Raw genomic sequence first — 18,590 nt, 5'->3', positions numbered from 1 at the left:
TCCTATCTCTGACCACTACGGCTGGGGGCAAGATTCCTATTCATCACCCGGCAAATGGACACATTTATTCAGCTATTTGGAGCCTTGGATAGAAAGCCTTTAGAGGCGATCTGGCCTCCATTGTTCTGATGTGTATAAAGGGGCTGTAGGAGGCATCGCGGGGAGAGAGCAGCACAATACCTCTCTCCGCCAATTGATTTCATTTAGGGACCATCCTCTGTTTATCACAGAGGGCAGGAGCAGGGAAATGCACTCCCCTCTTTAACAGAGTCTTCTTCTATTTAACCACTTGATACGCTGCGAAAAAAGTGGGGGAAAGAACGAGGCCATCTAATAGGCTGGAAAGTGCATGAAAAAGCTGAGCTGTTAAAAGATGTGCGGAGGCCCAGGCGGAGTTCATTAACTAAAAGTAATGTATGTCAGCTACTCTTTTTATATGGGCAGGCCTTTGTTTAAAAGCATTAGGGGTTAATGCATTCTATTAAAGGCCTTGTTTCGTGGACCAGCGGAGCCAACCTGAAGGTTCTGGAAGCTCTTCTCTGAAACGAGCAGAGAAGACACCTAGACAAGTGTCATAAATAAGATGGCCGTATGAAGAAGGAGGGAAAGAAGCATTTTGAAATATTGAGCACTAGCTTGGAGCTTTGTGTACACGGATGGAGGGGGGAGTTTTTCTATCAGTCTCTCTCTCTCCATCCATCCATCCATCCATCCTTCCTTCCTTTCTTTCGTACTCATCTTGTTTTATCTAAGAGCATAGTACAAACACAACAAACGGCACCATCGACAGACTTCATGAAATTGTCATCCGCTGGCATTTCACCGCTAGTGCCCAACGCTAAATCATTCAACGCCCCAATGGGAGCGGGAAGCCCAGACAATAAGACTCTCTCTCTCTCTCTCTCTCTCTCCATCTCTCTTTCTCTACTGCTCTGTGCAAATAGCAATCGCTGGACTGGACAACAGCTCAATACTACAGCCAGACCCCCAGCCTACGGTGCAATCAGGCCCCAGCCCCAGACACTCCTGGCTGGGGTAAGGTTTTCACAGCAGCCCTGAGACAATGGGGCCTCTGGAGGCAGGGTTTAGGGGCTGATAGAGGCTCAGTCCCCTGCCTGTGTTATTAGTGACTAACCCATGGGGTGGATTGTTTGTCCTGGGCGGACCTCCACACACACACACACACACACACACACACACACACACACACACACACACACACACACACACACACACACACACACACACACACACACACACACACACACACACGGCTCTAGCCACTAGGCCTCGGAGGGGACAGGTAAACAACACACCAGGCTAAAGACAGAGAGGATTCAGACATTATTTATATTCCTTCATCAAAGCACAACCCAGCCTGCTCTAAATATTGGATACCTTCCTACCGAGTTCAACAGACTTCTGTGGTTTGTTTGGTTTTGTTTTGTTGTTTGGGGTGGTCTTGCAGGTGGAATCTGTAATATAGCAGTTGTGTTAAGTTCCACAAGTGGAATCTGTGATGGACCTGTTCAAAGTGTGTGTGTGAGTGTGAGTGTGTGAGTGTGTGTGTGTGTGTGCCCAAGGCAGACGTACCGGACAGGCGCCTTCTTCATGTGCTCGCCCATGAAGGTGGCGTTGGTCATGCCCATCAGCGTGTTGGCCAGGGAGATGACGGACAGCAGGTGCTGCGTGGTGACGGCCCGGGAGACCCCGTACGTTCCTTTGCCCACGATCTCCGACAGCGACAGCTTTCTGCCCGTGGCCAACGCCATCTGCCTCAGCAAAGACTCCTTGAAAGTGGGCAGCATCAGCGACATGTGACCGCCGCGCGAGATCAGGCCGAAGGAGATGGGGCAGTGCGGTTTGAGCATGCCCAGCCGGCTCAGGCACACCTCGTCCAGAGGGCCGTTCAGGCCCCAGGCGTGGAGGCAGGACATGAACAACTTGGCCGTGTCCATGGTGAGGTTGTACTCCAGCAAACTCAGGCTCTTGGACTTCTCCTCACGCCTCCTCATCTCCTCCTCCTCCTCCTCGTCTTCGTCCAGGAGGTGCTCCTTGATGGTCTCCTTCATGGTCTCCTTGACCTGCTTGAAGATCTTGTTGGCGAGGAAGGAGCCGCCCTTGTCGGCGGCGCCCTGGCTCTTCTGCAGGCTCTCGGGGGAGACGAGGGTGGGGCTGGGCCGCTGGGCCTCCTCCGTCAGCAGCTGGATGATGACCGCCTCCACGTCGAAGAAGAGCACGTGCATGTCAGGGTCCGTCAGGTTGGTCTTCATGGACTGTACCACCAGAGAGTTGTGGGAGTACTTGGGCAGGTTCCCCTGGAAGACAGAACAGCATGGCAAGGGTTAACGTGCGTTCTATAAAACATATTCTCAGTAACCAACTTGATTAAATAAAGGTAGCAGACAAATAGATAAAAGAAGAATTGTAATATCGATACATTCTGTGACAAACACATTTTTTTGATAATTCAGATTCGTAATTCGTACTTCACACGTAGGTCTCTGAAATAGATTCATATGTATAGGCAAGTTATGTAACTCTGTCTCAGCTACCCATCTGTTAAAACTTCTCATGACTCATGTAACTATTTCTCCACTAAACCCTCTATCCCCGAGCCTTCACGAGTGACTCATTTTGTTTTCCAAACCACTGCAGCGTTTATTTGCAAACATACTAATCGCAACTCAATTGTAATCCAATCACCAAGACACCTGCGCGACGTACTTTGCATTGTTAAGGATGTTTGTCTACTTAGAAATGGCCTTCTCGGCAGTGACTGCCCAAAGCAAAGGACACTTGTTTTTTTGTGTTCTTTCTGGAGGAGGAGGAGGAAGAAGAAGAGAAGAAGAAGAAGAAGAAGTGGAGGGAGTCTCGTGAGGCCCCCTCTCACACACACACACACACACACACACACACACACACACAACACACACAACACACACAACACACACAACACACACACACACCCACACACACCCACACACCCACACACACCCCAACCCCCTTCCTGCCTTGCATCTGCTCCCTGGGCGTTCAATAGGCATCGGAGTAACGTCTATCGTTGACAATTAGCACACCCAGGATCAGCATTGTCAAAGTGCTCAATGGCAGTTAAGCGGCTTCAATAGGCAGAGAGTGTGTGCCTCACTGATCACAGCTATAGGCAAAGGAGCCAAGCTTGGAGAGGAGGAGAGGGGGAGAGAGGAGTGGAGAGGACAGGAGGACAGGAGAAGAGAGGGAGAGAGGGGAGGAGAGGAGGACAGGAGAGGAGAGGGGGACAAGACAGGATGGGAGGGAGGGGGAAAGCCAGGGGCTAGGCCAAACCAAACGGCCTACAGGCTGAAGCCTCATTTGGCTGCAGCCTCCTCTGACTGCAGGACACGGTGGTTAGCACAGGGGAGGAAACACACACAGTGGACAGAGGGAAAGGGTGACACATCCCAGTGAGAGTTTCCCAAAAGTCACCAATCAACATGTCTATGGTGTGATATGGGTATATGGGACATAGGGCCTAACTTACACACACCTTGTATGACTGTTGAAGGTGTGAGAGTGTGTGTGTGTGTGTGTGTGTGTGTGTGTGTGTGTGTGTGTGCGTGCGCAGCAAAACTATGGAGCAGGTGTGTGTGGGTGGCCCCATGACTTTTTGGCGACAGGGATGACTCCTAACACGTAGTTCCAGAGGAAGCGAAGCGAGCGGCGTGTGTGTGTGTGTGTGGGGGGGGGGGGGGGGACCCTGCTCCTTTGTCTCGAGGTGGAATCGGTTTTACTGTCTGTTTGATGAGGGAAAGGCGAATCAAAGCCACAGACCGTGCGCTGCGCTCAATTGTTCGACAGATGTCTGCTTCTCCAGGCTCCGAGACTCGATAACGAGCCGCGAGTGTGGGTCTCTGTGTGTGTGTGTGTGTGTGTCGCCGGAACTTTCCTCAGCTGGGGAGGCTAAAGCCAAGCACACACACACACACAAACACACACCTCTAGCATTGGTACTATTACAGAAGGTCTGGGAGAGAGAAGGAGGGAGAGGGAGAAAGACAGAGGGAGAGGGAGAAAGACAGACAGGAGAGAGAGGTGGGGGGAGAGAGGTGGAGGGGAGAGGTGGAGGGGGAGAGAGAAGTGGGGAGGGGAGAGAGAGGTGGGGGGGGGGGAGGTGGGCAGAGAGAGGGGTGGGGGGGAGAGGTGGTGGGGGGGGGGGCGGAGAGGTGGAGGGGGAGGTGGGGGGGGTAGGGGGAGAGAGAGGCCACAGTGGCGGTGAAGCTCTAGCTCGTGCCTGCACAGTAATTAGCCTTTGAGTGTCCTGACTGATGGTGAGCCACTGCACCTGCACCTGCGACATGTGTGAGCACACACACACACACACACACACACACACACACACAGTACCCTACATATCCCTCCATAAAACACACACACACACGCACAGTACCCGACGTATCCCTCCATAAAACACACACACACACACACACACACACACACACACACGTCCCCTGGTCTGTCTCTAGTTAAATGTGGATATGGCTTCAGATATTCAAACATCCCACAGCATTGATAAGGTCTGATCAGCGATGCCTAATGAGGCCTTTTCTTTCTGAAGCTTCTGTGAGAGATGTGTGGAGGCCAGAAAGGCTTGTGGTTGGTGGAGACAGACTGCCCTCTACAGGCCATTGGCTGTTACGGCCAGGAGACAAAGAGAGACCCTTCCTTCCCTCCCCCTCTCCCTCTCTCATGACACAACTAGGCTGCAGATGGACTCTGGTAGATGACCTCTGACCCCAAGGCAGCGGTCAGGGCCAGATGAAGGGGGTAGAGGGGCTACCCCTCCCCCCCATTCTATCATAGCCCAAGCTTCAGGGGAGAACCTCTCTCTCTCTCGATCACCCCCAAACACACACACACACACGTGCACACACCCGCTCTCTCTCTCTGCCCTCTGTGCATTTGACCCCGTAGCTTCAAACCCCTCATGGTTAATGAGAAAGAGAAAGAGAGACACACACACACACACACACACACACACACACACACACACACACACACACACACACACACACACACACACACACACACACACACACAGGGTATAGTGGATAGGGCTCACACAATCACACACTGAACTTGGAACACTAAACACACATTCTTTTATCAAACACCAGAACTGAACGTCTGACAAAACGATGTCAGAGCGGAGGGAAGGGGAGAGATGGGGGGAGGGATTTGGGAGGGTGGGATGGGGGATGGTGGTGCTGTGCTGCTGGTAGCATGTGTGTGTGTGTGTATCAGATGGACCTTCAACATCTGGGCCTACTCCCAAGCCCCAGTGGACACATAGGGAGACAGAACAACATTCACACCAGAGAAGTCAACCACAGGGTCGCTCCCTCCATCGGTCTGAGAGGGCTGGGATTGGGGGGCTTCATGTCAGATGACTTGCATTAAAGGCACACTGCCCTCCCCAATGACTCCATACAGTACCCTAACCCTAACCCTGCGTAAGTCATGGGACAGAGAAGCATTTCTTTTGTCTTCTCAAAAAGTTTGGATTTCAAATCAAACCATGACTATGAGGTTAAAGTAGAGATTCTCAGCTTTTATTTGATGGTATTTGTGTACATGTCGGTTTCACCATTGAGAAATAACACCACTTTTTATGCATAGTCCTCCTGTGTGAGAGTTAGAATAGCATCCCAGAGACCAGTGTTATAGAAATGTCAATAGAAGGTCAATAGTATTTCTCTGGTTCTAGTGAACAAGACTGGAGGTGGAGGGAGGGGGGGAGGGGAGGTGGTGGGGGGGGCAGAGGAACACCTATACATCCTCATTTTAAGGCAGTGTGCTCGCATTCTGTCTCGTGATTAGCATCTTAGCATTGTGGTCTTACGTGGCTCAGCACACTGCTATGGACGCTAAGGATCGATTTCTCACTGAAAAATGTATGCACTGATTGCGGTGTAATTCGCTTTGGATCAAATATAAGAATAAATGCCATATATTATCTATGTATTATGTTCTTTCTCTCATCATCACGTCTAGGCTATATCCCCCATCTCTTTCTAAGAGTTCCAATGTTCCCAATAAATAACAATAAACAAATATATGTTGTGTGATGTTTTGTCTGTTGTGAGCCATGGAAGCCAAATACAAGGGTGTCACATTTTGACCCCTAAACTTGACGAGAAGGCTTTTGAACCGTTAAATCTCAGATAAAGTTTAACTCCATAACAAAAATGCTATGCAGTGCAGATCCCCCCCCCCCCCGATACTATACAATACGTCAGCCCCCCTTCGGTCAAGTGGCGGCTAGCTAGTTAGCGATGCACTGTCCGGAGACGAGCTGAAGGGATGAATAGAATGAAGTCTCCTCCTCCTTGGCTTGAGGGAGGGGGGGAGGGGGGGAGGAGGGAAGTGGAGGAAGAGGAGAAGAAGGGCTCTTGGGCTGTAAACAAAGATCCGCTGCTGTTAAAAGGTCATTGTCCCGCAGGGCCCCTCCAGCGGAGGCCAGTGAAGTCCACCAGTCAGGGGAGGAACAGACGCGGGGAGGAAGTGGCCATTTCACACACCATCAATAACTTCAATAAGCCGTACTCAGACATACGCATCACGTATGTTAATGGAATGTGCATTTTATTTGAACCGATGGTGAAACCGGGTTGAAAGGGAAAGGGGTTAATCGGTGGTTGTTTTTGTAGCTTCTCACACTGTGGATACAGTACACACACACATACAGTATATATATATATATATATATATATAGACATTCCACACACACACTACAGTGGGTGTCAGGGTATTGTCAGTATATGACAGTAAAAGCATTTCACCTAGGCCCCCCCGCCACGTTATGCTACCACGTACACTTATCCTTGGTGCTGTAGCTAATGGCAGTGTTAACAGCCGCCCAGTTAGAAAAATAAGCTCTGTGAAAACTTTGTTGAACCTTGACTAAGAGCATTCAGGGAGCCATTACAAAATCAATACGCCTCAAGAGCTACTCTGTTACCAACCGTCCTCGCTGCAACAACAAACATGCAAACATCCACACGCGCACGTGCACACACACACGCGCACACACACACGGTCTCTCTCTCTCTCACACGCAGGGAGATCCACAGGGTCAGCACTGAGTCACAAGGACACACGCACACAACAGCCATCAAAACACACACAAAAGCACACATAGGTACACACACCCCCCCCCCCCCCCCCCCGACACACACACAGACTTACAAACACTCTCTCTCACTCCCCCCCCCGCCCCCACATACACACACGTGTGCACACACACGCACGCACGCGCACACACACACACATACATACAACCCCCCCCCCCCCTCCCAGAGGAGCCAAAAAATAGTGTGATTTTGTCAGGTGTAATGGTAGGGCCCAAAGTGGCGAGGAGAGGCCAGCTTGATTGCGAGGCTTTTCAGTGGTCATTTATCTATCATTACCCCCAGTGGGTGGCCACCAAGCATCTAAGGCCCTATGTTCACGAGCAGGGGGAACGCTTGTGTGTGTGTGTGTGTGTGTGTGTGTGTGTGTATGGGGCAGTAATAGAGCATTTTGACAAGAGATATCAGAGGAGAACGGCCCCCGGGTGCAGAATTACGCTGTCAGAGAGGAGGGAGTGATGGGACATTTAGACAAAAGACACACAGGGCGGAGGAGAGGAGAGCGGAGGGTGAGAGGGGGCCCCCTTTTTCGATTTCGCCGGGACCATTTGACCGCAGTCGAGACACTTATGGTGTGGTGAGTCGTGAGGGACACACACACACACGGGCACACGGGCACACACGGGCACACACACACACTCACACACAAATTGCTGCCCTTTATCCAAGGGACAGGTATCATTATTGGTCGTTTGAGGAAACGGGCGGGGAAAAAAGTGGAAAAAAGATGACAATAACAACACATCACATAATGTGGCAGTATGATGTCCACTGTGGAAGGAGGGAGGGAGGGAGGGAGGGAGGGGGGGAGGGAGGGAGGGAGGGAGTTGGAGTCCAGATAAGTATAGCCACTATAAAAGAAAAGAGATTGCTGATTCAGGATCAGTTTAGACTTTTAATGAACAATGAGTAAGACTCTATGGACAGATGGGGGACCTGATCCTAGGTCAGCTCTTCACCTTAAAATGAATACGGCCGTAAACTCCATGAGGCTCCGTCATCTGAGTGAAGACTATAACATCCCCACCTCCACCACCACAGGCCAGCAGGCGCTCTCCGGTACTACCGGCTTGATGAAAACAAATACTGTGATTGGCCAGGAGTTAAATCACGGTTAAATCACCTCTTAAGATATTCCTTCCTATTTGGGCATCACCTTCCCTTGACAACGTTTGTAGTTTGGGTAAGTAGATTTCTCAGCGCAGGGCAGAAACCACCAAAAACTACCACAAAATAAATGTTCTTGTCCTAATTTTGGCATGTGTTGTGTAATCGTTGTGTAATAATGCCCTGGAGGCTGTGATTTATCGTCAATATGGTCACCTGGTAGGAGGATTGCTGTTGCTAACCCTAACTCCCCCTACCCGTGACAATACTGACGATAATTGGGCATTATTGCTTAAATAACTCCTCCCTCCCTCCCTCCCTCCTTCTCTCCCTCCTTCCAAAGCATACTACTTAGAATGAAGCCATGTTTTGGCCATTCCGTCTAGATAATATGTGAGGGTGTGTATTGGATTAAAGCCAGCATCTCTACAGTGGCCCAGCCTTTTCTTCTGCGACAATGAGAAGGACAGAGTGTGTGTGTGTGTGTGTGTGTGTGTGTGTGTGTGTGTGTTGGTCAGCGAAGGTGGCCACACAGGCCAGAGGAGCCGACTAATTAGTGCCAGGGAGCTCGGCAGGAGACAAGGAAAAGGTCAACAGTCCAGCAGCACACTGGCGGTGTATGTGTATGCCTGTGTGTGTGTGTGTGTGTGTGTGTGTGTGTGTGTGTGTGTGTGTACGCCTATGTGTTTGAGTGTGTGTGTGTGTGTGTGTACGCCTATGTAGTATCTGTGTGTGTATGTCTATGTGTGTTCTCCCATGTCACTCCCCTCCTCCGCACCCTTCATTGGCTCCCGGTAGCAGCTCGCATCAGATTCAAGACCCTGGTGCTCGCCTATCGGGCGGCAAAGGGAACAGCCCCTCATCTTTGTTCAGGGCCTACAGACAGGCCTTATGCTACGGCTGCCTCTCGCTTCTGCTCTTCTTTAAGGTCATCCTCACACACGCTCTCTGTGTGCTGCCTCGGTCCTAACGAGCTGCGCTCTCAGCAGACAAACCGGCCAGACACACACACACACACACACACACACACACACACACACACACACACAGCTCTGCTGCCATTTCAAACTGGCCAGTGGAAAGAAGGGAGGGAGATAAAGGGAAAAACAGAGTGGAGGGAGGAAGAAAAAAACTGGACTAGATGTCTTTCTCTTTCATCATCAACCATAATAAAGGAAAAACTCGTCTTCTTTCAAACGCGGGCCTCTGATAGGAGGAGGGAGCAGCAGCGTCATCACTACCTGGTGATAGAGTTTATGAGAGTTTATGGTTCTAAAACGTCCACCAAAACGATATCCAGGCAGAAGCTGTCGAGGTGCTGCTGTGCTAGTGCTGAACATGCTTCTGTTCCAACTTCACTAATACATCGACCTCTCTCCCTCTTCACCGGTCTCTCCCTCTCTCTTTCTCTCCCCCTCTCCCTGCCTCTCCCTCTCTCTGCCTCTCTACCCCTCTCCCTGCCTCTGCACCCCTCTCCCTGCCTCTCCCTCTCTACCCCTCTCCCTGCCTCTCTACCTCTCTACCCCTCTCCCTGCCTCTGCCTCTCTACCCCTCTCCCTGCCTCTGCCTCTACCTCTCTACCCTAAACATTTGTTAGTGTAGTTGTATTGAGCAGTTCTACTGTCTGTGTTTCTAGAAGGTGCGGAGAGTGAGACCCCACAGCCCTCTGGGCAGGCGGAGAGGAGGTGTGAATCTCGGTGAGCGATGGAGCGAGTGAGTGAGAGGAAGAGGGCAGGGATAGGAGGAGGAGGAGGAGGAGAGGAGAGGAGGATTACCTCTCATCCCCAGTGGTCCCACCCCCCCACGCCGCCGCCACCGCCTCCTCCTCCTCCTCCTCCTCACCCCCTCCCCAAGCTCCCGGACGGCAGCACTAAGAGGCTCCCCTTTAACTAACCCCTTTTCCCAGCAGGCCTCCTCCAACACTTTTCCACCGCCGCCGCCGCCCAGCTCTCCAGCCGAGCCCAGGGACCTTCCGTTATCACACCCCAGGAAGGCGGAGGAGGAGAGGAGGAGGAGGAGGGGAAGGAGTTCTCCTGTCTAATTGTCTGGAAGAATCTCTCTCTCTCCCTCTCTCTCTCTCTCCCGTCGTCTTGATGGCAGGCCTAGGCTGGGCAGGCAGACGGACGTCCTGCCCCCCCCCCCCCACCACCACCACCACCACCCCCCACGAGACTGGAAGGCATGCATTTTTCATCCGCCGATTATCCCCTGCTATTTGCCCACCGTTCATTCCGCTGCAATCTAGCCTTTCTGTCTTTCCTTTCAAGCGGCAGGCTGGTTTTTCTGAAATGGCCACTGTTAAGTGCTGCCTTTAAGGTAGGCGAGGCGCTAGCTTGCATCACAAAAGGCAAAGCCCAGAGGGTTACTGTCATAGTTCAGGGAGGCTGATGGTGCCATTAACATTCTGCACAAAGATCTCTCTCTCTCTCTCTCTCTCTCTCTCTCTCTCCCTCCCTCTCTCTCTCTCTCCCTCCCTCTCCCTCTCTCTCTCTCTCTCTCTCTCTCTCTCTCCTCTCTCTCTCTCTCCCTCTCTCTCTCTCTCTCTCTCCCTCTCTCTCTCTCTCTCCCTCTCTCTCCCTCTCTCCCTCTGTCTCAAATGGCCGCAGCTGAAAGGAACACTATGAAGCATGACTGGAGTGTTTCTGTTGTGGATGTCTATTGGTCCAGTACGGAGGACCTGTTGCGTTGCCATGAAAAAGCAATCGTCTGGTGATAAAGTGCAAATCAAGGGCTGAAACTGAGCCAGCTCTAGCTAACACAGCAATTAAAGAGCCATTACCCCTCGCACAGCTTAGCTCATTGCTTCTAGCTTTGGCTTGAGATCTAGTCAAAAGGGCCCAATGCGCATTGCTTTGTTGTATTCATGAGCTGTGTAAAAGTCTATCCATCATCCCTTTGATTATTCCTTAATGATGAGATATTGCTTTGAAAACCCAGTCGAGGTTTCACCCGTTCACGTTGCGTTCGAGTGCTGCCTGTCGAACATCGGATTTTTGCACGGTGCCCCCTGCCGGTGAATTCTGAGACGGCAAACTTGGGAACCGACACATTCTAAAAAGCAATAAGAAGAGCGGGAGATTTTTGTTTAGTTTGAAAACAGCGTAACATTCCTGGTCCTTGGTTCCTGGTTCCTACCTTGTCTGCGTTGTCTGCGGCCAGCAGGTTGGTGGCGAGCGTCTGGAGCTTGTGGGTGGCCATGTTCTTGAGGGCGGCCAGGCTGCGGCGGGTCATGGCCTGCTTCAGGTTCACCGCCGGGTGGCTCAGGGCGTCCACGGCCGCCGGCACCACCTCGTCACACGCGTTCAGGATCTCCACCGCCGTGATGCCCATCACACACCGGTCCAACGCCCCTGGGAGGGAGGGATGGAGGGAGAAGGAGAGGGGGGGGGATAGAGGGAGGGATGCACATATCGACATCCGTTACATTGTGCACCATGAATAATATACTGGACTATTGATAGAATACCTTGACTCTGTGATATGACGTATCATTAACCCATACACCCACACAGACAATATGAATCACAAGAGACTTCATTCAAGTGATATCATTTACATTTGTCATGGCTGTCCAGAGCATTCACACGGCATACCCAGCCATAACAGCCAATGGCAACACAGCTCTACAGGGGAACAGCCAATGGCAACACAGCTCAACAGGGGAACAGCCAATGGCAACACAGTTCAACAAAGACTGCACACTGCACAGTTCTGCAGCCCAGAGAGAGAGAAAAGAAAAAAATCGCCGTGGACTGTGAAGATATTGGGATTGCGCTCAATATATTACCAGCGTCTCTCCCTCTTTCTTTCTCTCACTCCCTCCCTCCTTCCCTCCTTCCCCGTGATGGAGGGACTCTGGCGCCATCGCCCTATTCCCCGTCCAACGCTCTGCCACACACACACTCCTCTTCATTTCACACTGTGCTACCCTGCAGTCTCTCCCGCTACATCTCATTCTGGGCCCGGCCTAGTACAACACAGGCCTAGCTTAGCTTAGCTTAGCCTAAGCCTGCAGCCTGAAGACCCATCTCTTCAGGCTACATCTTAACGGTCCCTCCTAAAGACCTCTTCACCCCCACTACCCCCCTGTACAAGTTTCTCTCCTGTTAATAAAAAATAAAAAAACAGCCATTTTTCCTTCTTCTAGCATTGTGACTGCCTATGGCCCCTGGTCTGAACATTGATTACTTTATCTTATGATGACTGATGGAAAGATGATTCACTTATTTAAACAAATGTATTTGTTGTAAGTCGCTTTGGATAAAGCCATCTGCTAAATGCCATAAATGTAATGTAAATGTAAGCCTAACCTAGCCTAGCACCAAGCTAGCGCAAGCCCCCCACCAGCCATTGGCATATGTATGGAGTTATGGATGGCACATTTAGCATGCATGCTAATGCTAACGCAACATTTTCCTCTTTTGTGTTGTTCCTCAGTGTAAGTTGGGTCCTTTCTCATCTAAACTCCTTGTGACTGACTCTTATTCAGTAAAATGGAGGGTGGGAACATCGTGAACATTGCCTGATATGTCAAAATATCTTCCACGGAAAACTTGACACGGTTTCCCGGCTGGTTTCCCTACTCAAACATGATAGAGAAGCAGCTGTTTTCTAGACAATCCATTTCTGGATAACCCATTTCCAGATGGCTGCGGTAACGCTGCACCCCCCCCCCCCCCCCCCCGAGGAACTGTATCTGTTGATGATGCTGCTTCATCTCTCTCTCTCTGCTCCTGGAGGGGGTAGAGTTATACTCTGTCAATTACAGCTGATGCAGAGAGAGGGGGGGGGGGGGGGGGGGGGGGGACAGTGAGCGGAGGAGATCTCGCTTGTGGCTAATGAGTCTATAAATGGAACCCGTTAGAGCAGTTCGTTCCCTCATAGCTCCTTTCAAGTGGTTTGAGCAAAAACCTCAGGGGTCATTACTTACCTCCTCCCCTCCCTCTTCCTCCACCTCTTCTTTGTGTCTATCCCAACAGACACGGGCGCGGGTGTACACACAGACACAGGAGCATTCGCACACACACAGACACAAGCATTTGCACGCACACACGCACGCACGCACACGCACACACACACACAAGCATTCGCACGCACGCGCATGCACACACGCACGCACACACAGACAGACACAGAAACACACACAGACACACACACACACACACACACACACACACACACACAGACTTGGGAGGAGGCTAGTGTCCTACTCAGCACAACAACAGCCATAACCAGCTTTAAGAGTCTACGTAAACACACTAATGTGCCCAGCTAATGTAGTCACAGGCAGAGACTCAACATTTAGGGAAATGTTTGGTAAGTGCTACCCCCCTCCTCCACCCTGCCCTCCTCCACGCCCCACCCCCCCCCACCTCCCACCCATCGTTACACTACTTCCACTGCAACGGCAGGGCGATTAAAATCTCTCTAATGTTTTAAGAGTGCTGTGCTGCTGAACATGCTGCCTCGTATATATACGGATGGCCAACGCAGACAATCTATTATTCATCATCGGCTCGGGGAATGAGAGTGTGTGTGTGTGTGTGTGTGTGTGTGTGTGTGTGTGTGTGTCTCTACTGTAAGTGTGTGTGTGTTTCTAAGTGTGTGTGTGTGTGTGTGTGTTTGTGTGTGTTTAGAACATCGTAAAGGGAGGAGGAGGAGGAGAAACCCAGGGAATAGCTGCTGGCCGGGCAGTTTCAGTTGTCCAGCGCCTGTCGACAGGGGCCAGAGAATCAATGGCTAATGGCGAGCTAGCTTCCTCCTCAAAGACACTCATTACACTTCAAAGCTCCTAATGGCCGCTGCTTCCTATTAATCACCACACGCTGAAGAAAAACAGGAAAACTCAAATTAAACCAACCCGTGAGCTGTGTCGGACGGTGAAGACGACCTATCAGTCACACACGCACGCGCGCACGCGCACACACACTTTGGTTAATGCAACAGACCCTTCCTTTAACACACACACACACACACACACACACACACACACACACATACACACACACACACACACACACACACACACACACACACACACACACACACACACACACACACACACACACACACACACACAGCAAAGTAAATCTACAGTGTCGAGCTAAAAATGAGGCGCCCCTTTAAAAGGAAGGGGGCCATTTGCAAACGAAGTGAGGCGTGGATTGGTTCAATAAGCACCAACGCTCCGTGCCTGGAGGACCGTTCGATGCTTCGACTGGAGCCGAGCCGCCGGATTAATACGCAGATATTTCATTAGCGGGTTCCTTAATGAGAAAAACTAAAAGAAGCGCGCCCTGAAATAGTTGCAGCGACTCCCCGGCTCCTCGTTAATCATAGTCCCAACAGCGCAGGAGCCCTCCGCCGCACAGGAGCCCTCCGGCACGCATCCCACCATCCGGTTTACATCTGTCACACCAAACATCTGGTTTGACCTCACATTTTGAGGTGAGTTGGGGCGACACGGTGCCGACCGTAGGAGAAGAGTTAGGGTAATGGGATCCTATGGTGGTAACGGGCCTAAGTCCTAGGATAACAGTTGTAATGGGGTTCCATGGTGGTACCAGGCCATCTAAGCATCGCTTGTGCAGATGTCCACCAACCTGTGAATCAGTGGAGGCAGAACAGTGGAGGCAGGTTTATTGTAATGCATGAAACACGTGTGTTTGAAACCACACCTCCACCAGCCTCCCCCTGACATAAAGTGCCTGTAACATTTTGGGAGACCGGATTCTTCCGTACATGCCCAAACCCTTCAGACTACAATCCTGATAATCCGAGGAGTTGAAGCACATACAGAACTTCGACCAGGCTAGTGCCCACCTCTGACCCCCCGTGCCACCCTGCCACGGTGCCAGTCTCACCTCTGACCCCCCGTGCCACCCTGCCACGGTGCCAGTCTCACCTCTGACCCCCCCGTGCCACCCTGCCAGTCTCACCTCTGACCCCCTGTACCACCCTGCCTTGGTGCCAGTCTCACCTCTGACCCCCTGTACCACCCTGCCTTGGTGCCAGTCTCACCTCTGACCCCCTGTACCACCCTGCCTTGGTGCCAGTCTCACCTCTGACCCCCTGTACCACCATGCCATGGTGCCAGTCTCATCTCTGACCCCCATGCCACCCTGCCTTGGTGCCATGGTGCCAGTCTCACCTATGCCCCCCTGTGCCACCCCTGCCATGGTGCCAGTCTCACCTACGCCCCCTTGTGCCACCCCTGCCATGGTGCCAGTCTCACCTGTGTCCATCTGCCAGACGTAGACAGAGCCGTCGGAGCAGCCCACCACCAGGTAGTCGTCGCACGGGCGCCACTTGATGACCTGGATGGGGAAGAGGTGGCGAGACGCCAGCATGATGCACTTCCTCTCCCGCAGGCTGAGCAGCCCCACCGAGTGGTCACTGGCCACCGAGCACACGCAGTGCTGCACACGCGTCTGTAGGGGGCGACGGAGAGGGTGGGGGGGGGCGACAGAGAGGGAGGGGGGAGAGAGAGAGTTCAATTTAGACAAGATTGAATCATTTTATTGTCCACAATGGGGGAGGGGAGGGGACAGAGACAGACAGAGACAGACATAGAGAGAGAGAGAGAGAGAGAGAGAGAGACAGAGGGACAGAGAGAGAGAGAGAGTTGAATTGACACGGGATATCAAAGGAGAGGAGTGTACAGAACCTTCCAATTGATACCTATATTATTATATGACATCATGGCCACATTCAGATCAAAATGACCTTTCCACTCTCTTATGTGATGGAATAATGCCCCCCCCCCGCCCCCATACTGAAGACCCGGCCATTGGAGGTGGAAAAACAGACTGACATTTTGCATGACATCACACAACAAAGGCCTGTGAAGGATAGGTCAAGAAGCACAGCCGCATCTCGTCAAACCTGTCGGTGACAATAGTGTCATCAACAACAAACGTCACGTCGCCATGGTGACAGCAAATAACAAGTCTTCCCGGGGACGTTCTTTTGAATGTCATTTTTACAGACCCGTGTGGTGTCTTCAATTAACAATGTAATACCTTACACACACACGTGCGCGTGTGCATAGACACACACACGCACACACACGCACACACACGCACACACACACACACACACACACACACGCACACACGCACACACAAAACACCTAATGACCGAAGTTTTTGTGCAGTCGGTTGCCGGGGAGAAAAACTTGACAAGTGAACAAATGTCTTTTTTCTTGGTTGCGACTGCAGCCGTTAACAATTGGTGGGTTGATGAGAAGGCTGCCAAGGGCCTCGCCGGAGTAAATCACTGAGCTGCCGTCCCCCCGTCTCAGACAGGAAGAGGGATGGGCGGCCGGAGCTGCCCCCCAACCCCCCCCCCCCCTCCCCCCCGACGCTTTAGCCAGCAAACATCCTTGGAAGCTCCACCACCGCCACAACGCCATGAAATACAGCCTCGCCCCAGTCAGAAACACCACCATCCCGAAGGCTTATGATATACACACACACACACACAGACATACACACACACACACAAACAGCCTCGGGCATGAGAAGAAGAAAAGAAAGGAAAGGAAAAAAAAAAAAAAAAAAGAGAGGCATGGTGGGCCACAGGACGGTAAATATCCCCCTCAAAAATAAATACAATAATTCCATGTGTCCGTCAGGTAGACAGGTGGGGGGGTGGGGGGGTGGGAGGGGAAGGGAGGAAGAACTGAAAGGAGACTAAATTGAAGTGGCGATGTGCGCTGACAGGCAATGTTCTTAAGTGTTGATGTAGTATCATAGGAAACCTTGACCATGAGAGGGAAGGGGGGGGGGGGGGAGGGGGGGGGGGAGTGAAGGGGAGAGAGGAGGGGTGAGGCGCCTGTCAGGCCTGCAAGGACGCATCACTCTTCATCACTGTCACACACACACACACACACACACACCTGTGCCTCTGCAGCAGCAGGGGGCAATTAAGCATCCAGCTGGAGCAAACGCACCAACACACCACCGCTACCTGACCACAACCTGCCAACACACCTCGGCAGGGAGCAAACACACCTCGGCAGGGAGCAAACACACCCACTGATACACCCACACGCCCCCACGCCCAGACCCCCACTCACCCACACATCCACCCCCACCTAGAGCCTGCTTAGGTTCCCTGACTTCTTCTTCTAACTCAAAGCAGGCGGGAGCGCAGTATCTCTCCCTGGGAGTCCCTTGTGTTCACGCTCCCGGTTTCATGCTCAGCTGAACTCCAGATGGACCGGCTCTAAAACAACTCAACCACTGTTGCGGAGCCCTGGATCCCCCCAGCATCCCTACCACCCAGTGGTCTCACGTCACAATGTCCTCTCGTACAACATCAACAAGATCTACCAAAAACCTAAAAACTACTAATTCAAAAGCCCAATCTGAACACAAACCAGATGAAGCCTTCGTGGCCGGACTGTGAGGGTCGGAGAGGTATGGGCAGGTAGATAGATGGGGGGGGGGGGTGAAATACAGGGAGCGTTTAACAGTGCTGTCAGGCAGCTGCACGCTCCAGAGAGAGGCTCTCTGCTCAGGCCAGGGGGAGGTTTATGATCCAATCAGCCAGGACGTGCTAAAGAGGAGGAGGAGGACAGGTGGAGGAGGAGGAGGGGGAGGGGAGGGGGAGGGGGAGGGGGGGGAGGAAGAGGAGGAAAAGGACAGGGGAGGAGGAGGGAGATAGGGGGAGGAGGAGGAGAGGAGGGTGGACAGGAAGAAAGGGATGAGGTAGAAAAGGAAAAGGAATAGGGGAATAGGAGTAAAAGGGAAAAAGGAGAAGGATGAGGAAGAGGAAGAGGAGGAAAAAGGAAATTGAGGATGAGGAAAGGATAAGAAGAGGAGGAGGAGGAAGAAGAGGAGGAGTAAAAGGAAGGAAGAGCCCAACCAACAACAGACACAGGTGCACTTAGCTACAACAGGAATTATGGATTCCCCCCCCCCACACACCAGGCTGAGAAGGAAAGGAAGGCCACATTCATTCTCTCTCTCTCTCTCTCTCTCTCACGTATCAATTAAATGCCCCGCTCCTTAAGTACAACTATCGACGTGCTATAAAGCAGCCGCATAACTAAGCAGGTCATTAAGCCGGAAATGTAATTCTCAGGCCTCTTATTTACAGTTGGGAGCGTACGGTGGTAATGGACACAAATATCTCCCTTGTCAATCATACGGGAGGGAGGGAGGGGAGGGGAAGAAGGGGTTTGACTGACAGGCCTCATCGTCTCTTCTTTCAGGACGCTGGGTGAGATCACAGGGCAGGGCGACAATCAATTAGCACTCAAAGGCCTCGCCTCCCTCTCTGCTGACGGACAGACTCGGCTCGCTGGTT

At 51.9% G+C, this 18,590-nt stretch overlaps 1 protein-coding gene across 1 annotated transcript in view; it reads right to left on the bottom strand.

Moving 5' to 3' along the window:
- The window catches only part of wdr7 (WD repeat domain 7), a 155,902-nt gene that overhangs the window by 123,126 nt on the left and 14,186 nt on the right, over window positions 1-18,590 (bottom strand). The window contains exons 13-15 of the mRNA XM_083670310.1: window positions 15,511-15,706; window positions 11,412-11,626; window positions 1,594-2,318 (exon numbers count right to left, since the gene is read on the bottom strand). Coding sequence (XP_083526436.1) covers window positions 1,594-2,318; window positions 11,412-11,626; window positions 15,511-15,706 — 1,136 coding nt within the window. The remainder of the gene's footprint in view (window positions 1-1,593; window positions 2,319-11,411; window positions 11,627-15,510; window positions 15,707-18,590) is intronic.

This window comes from Argentina silus, assembly GCF_951799395.1.
Source record: "Argentina silus genome assembly, chromosome: 5".
Taxonomy (NCBI): Eukaryota; Metazoa; Chordata; class Actinopteri; order Argentiniformes; family Argentinidae; genus Argentina; species Argentina silus.
This window is presented reverse-complemented; position numbering and strand designations above follow the sequence as displayed.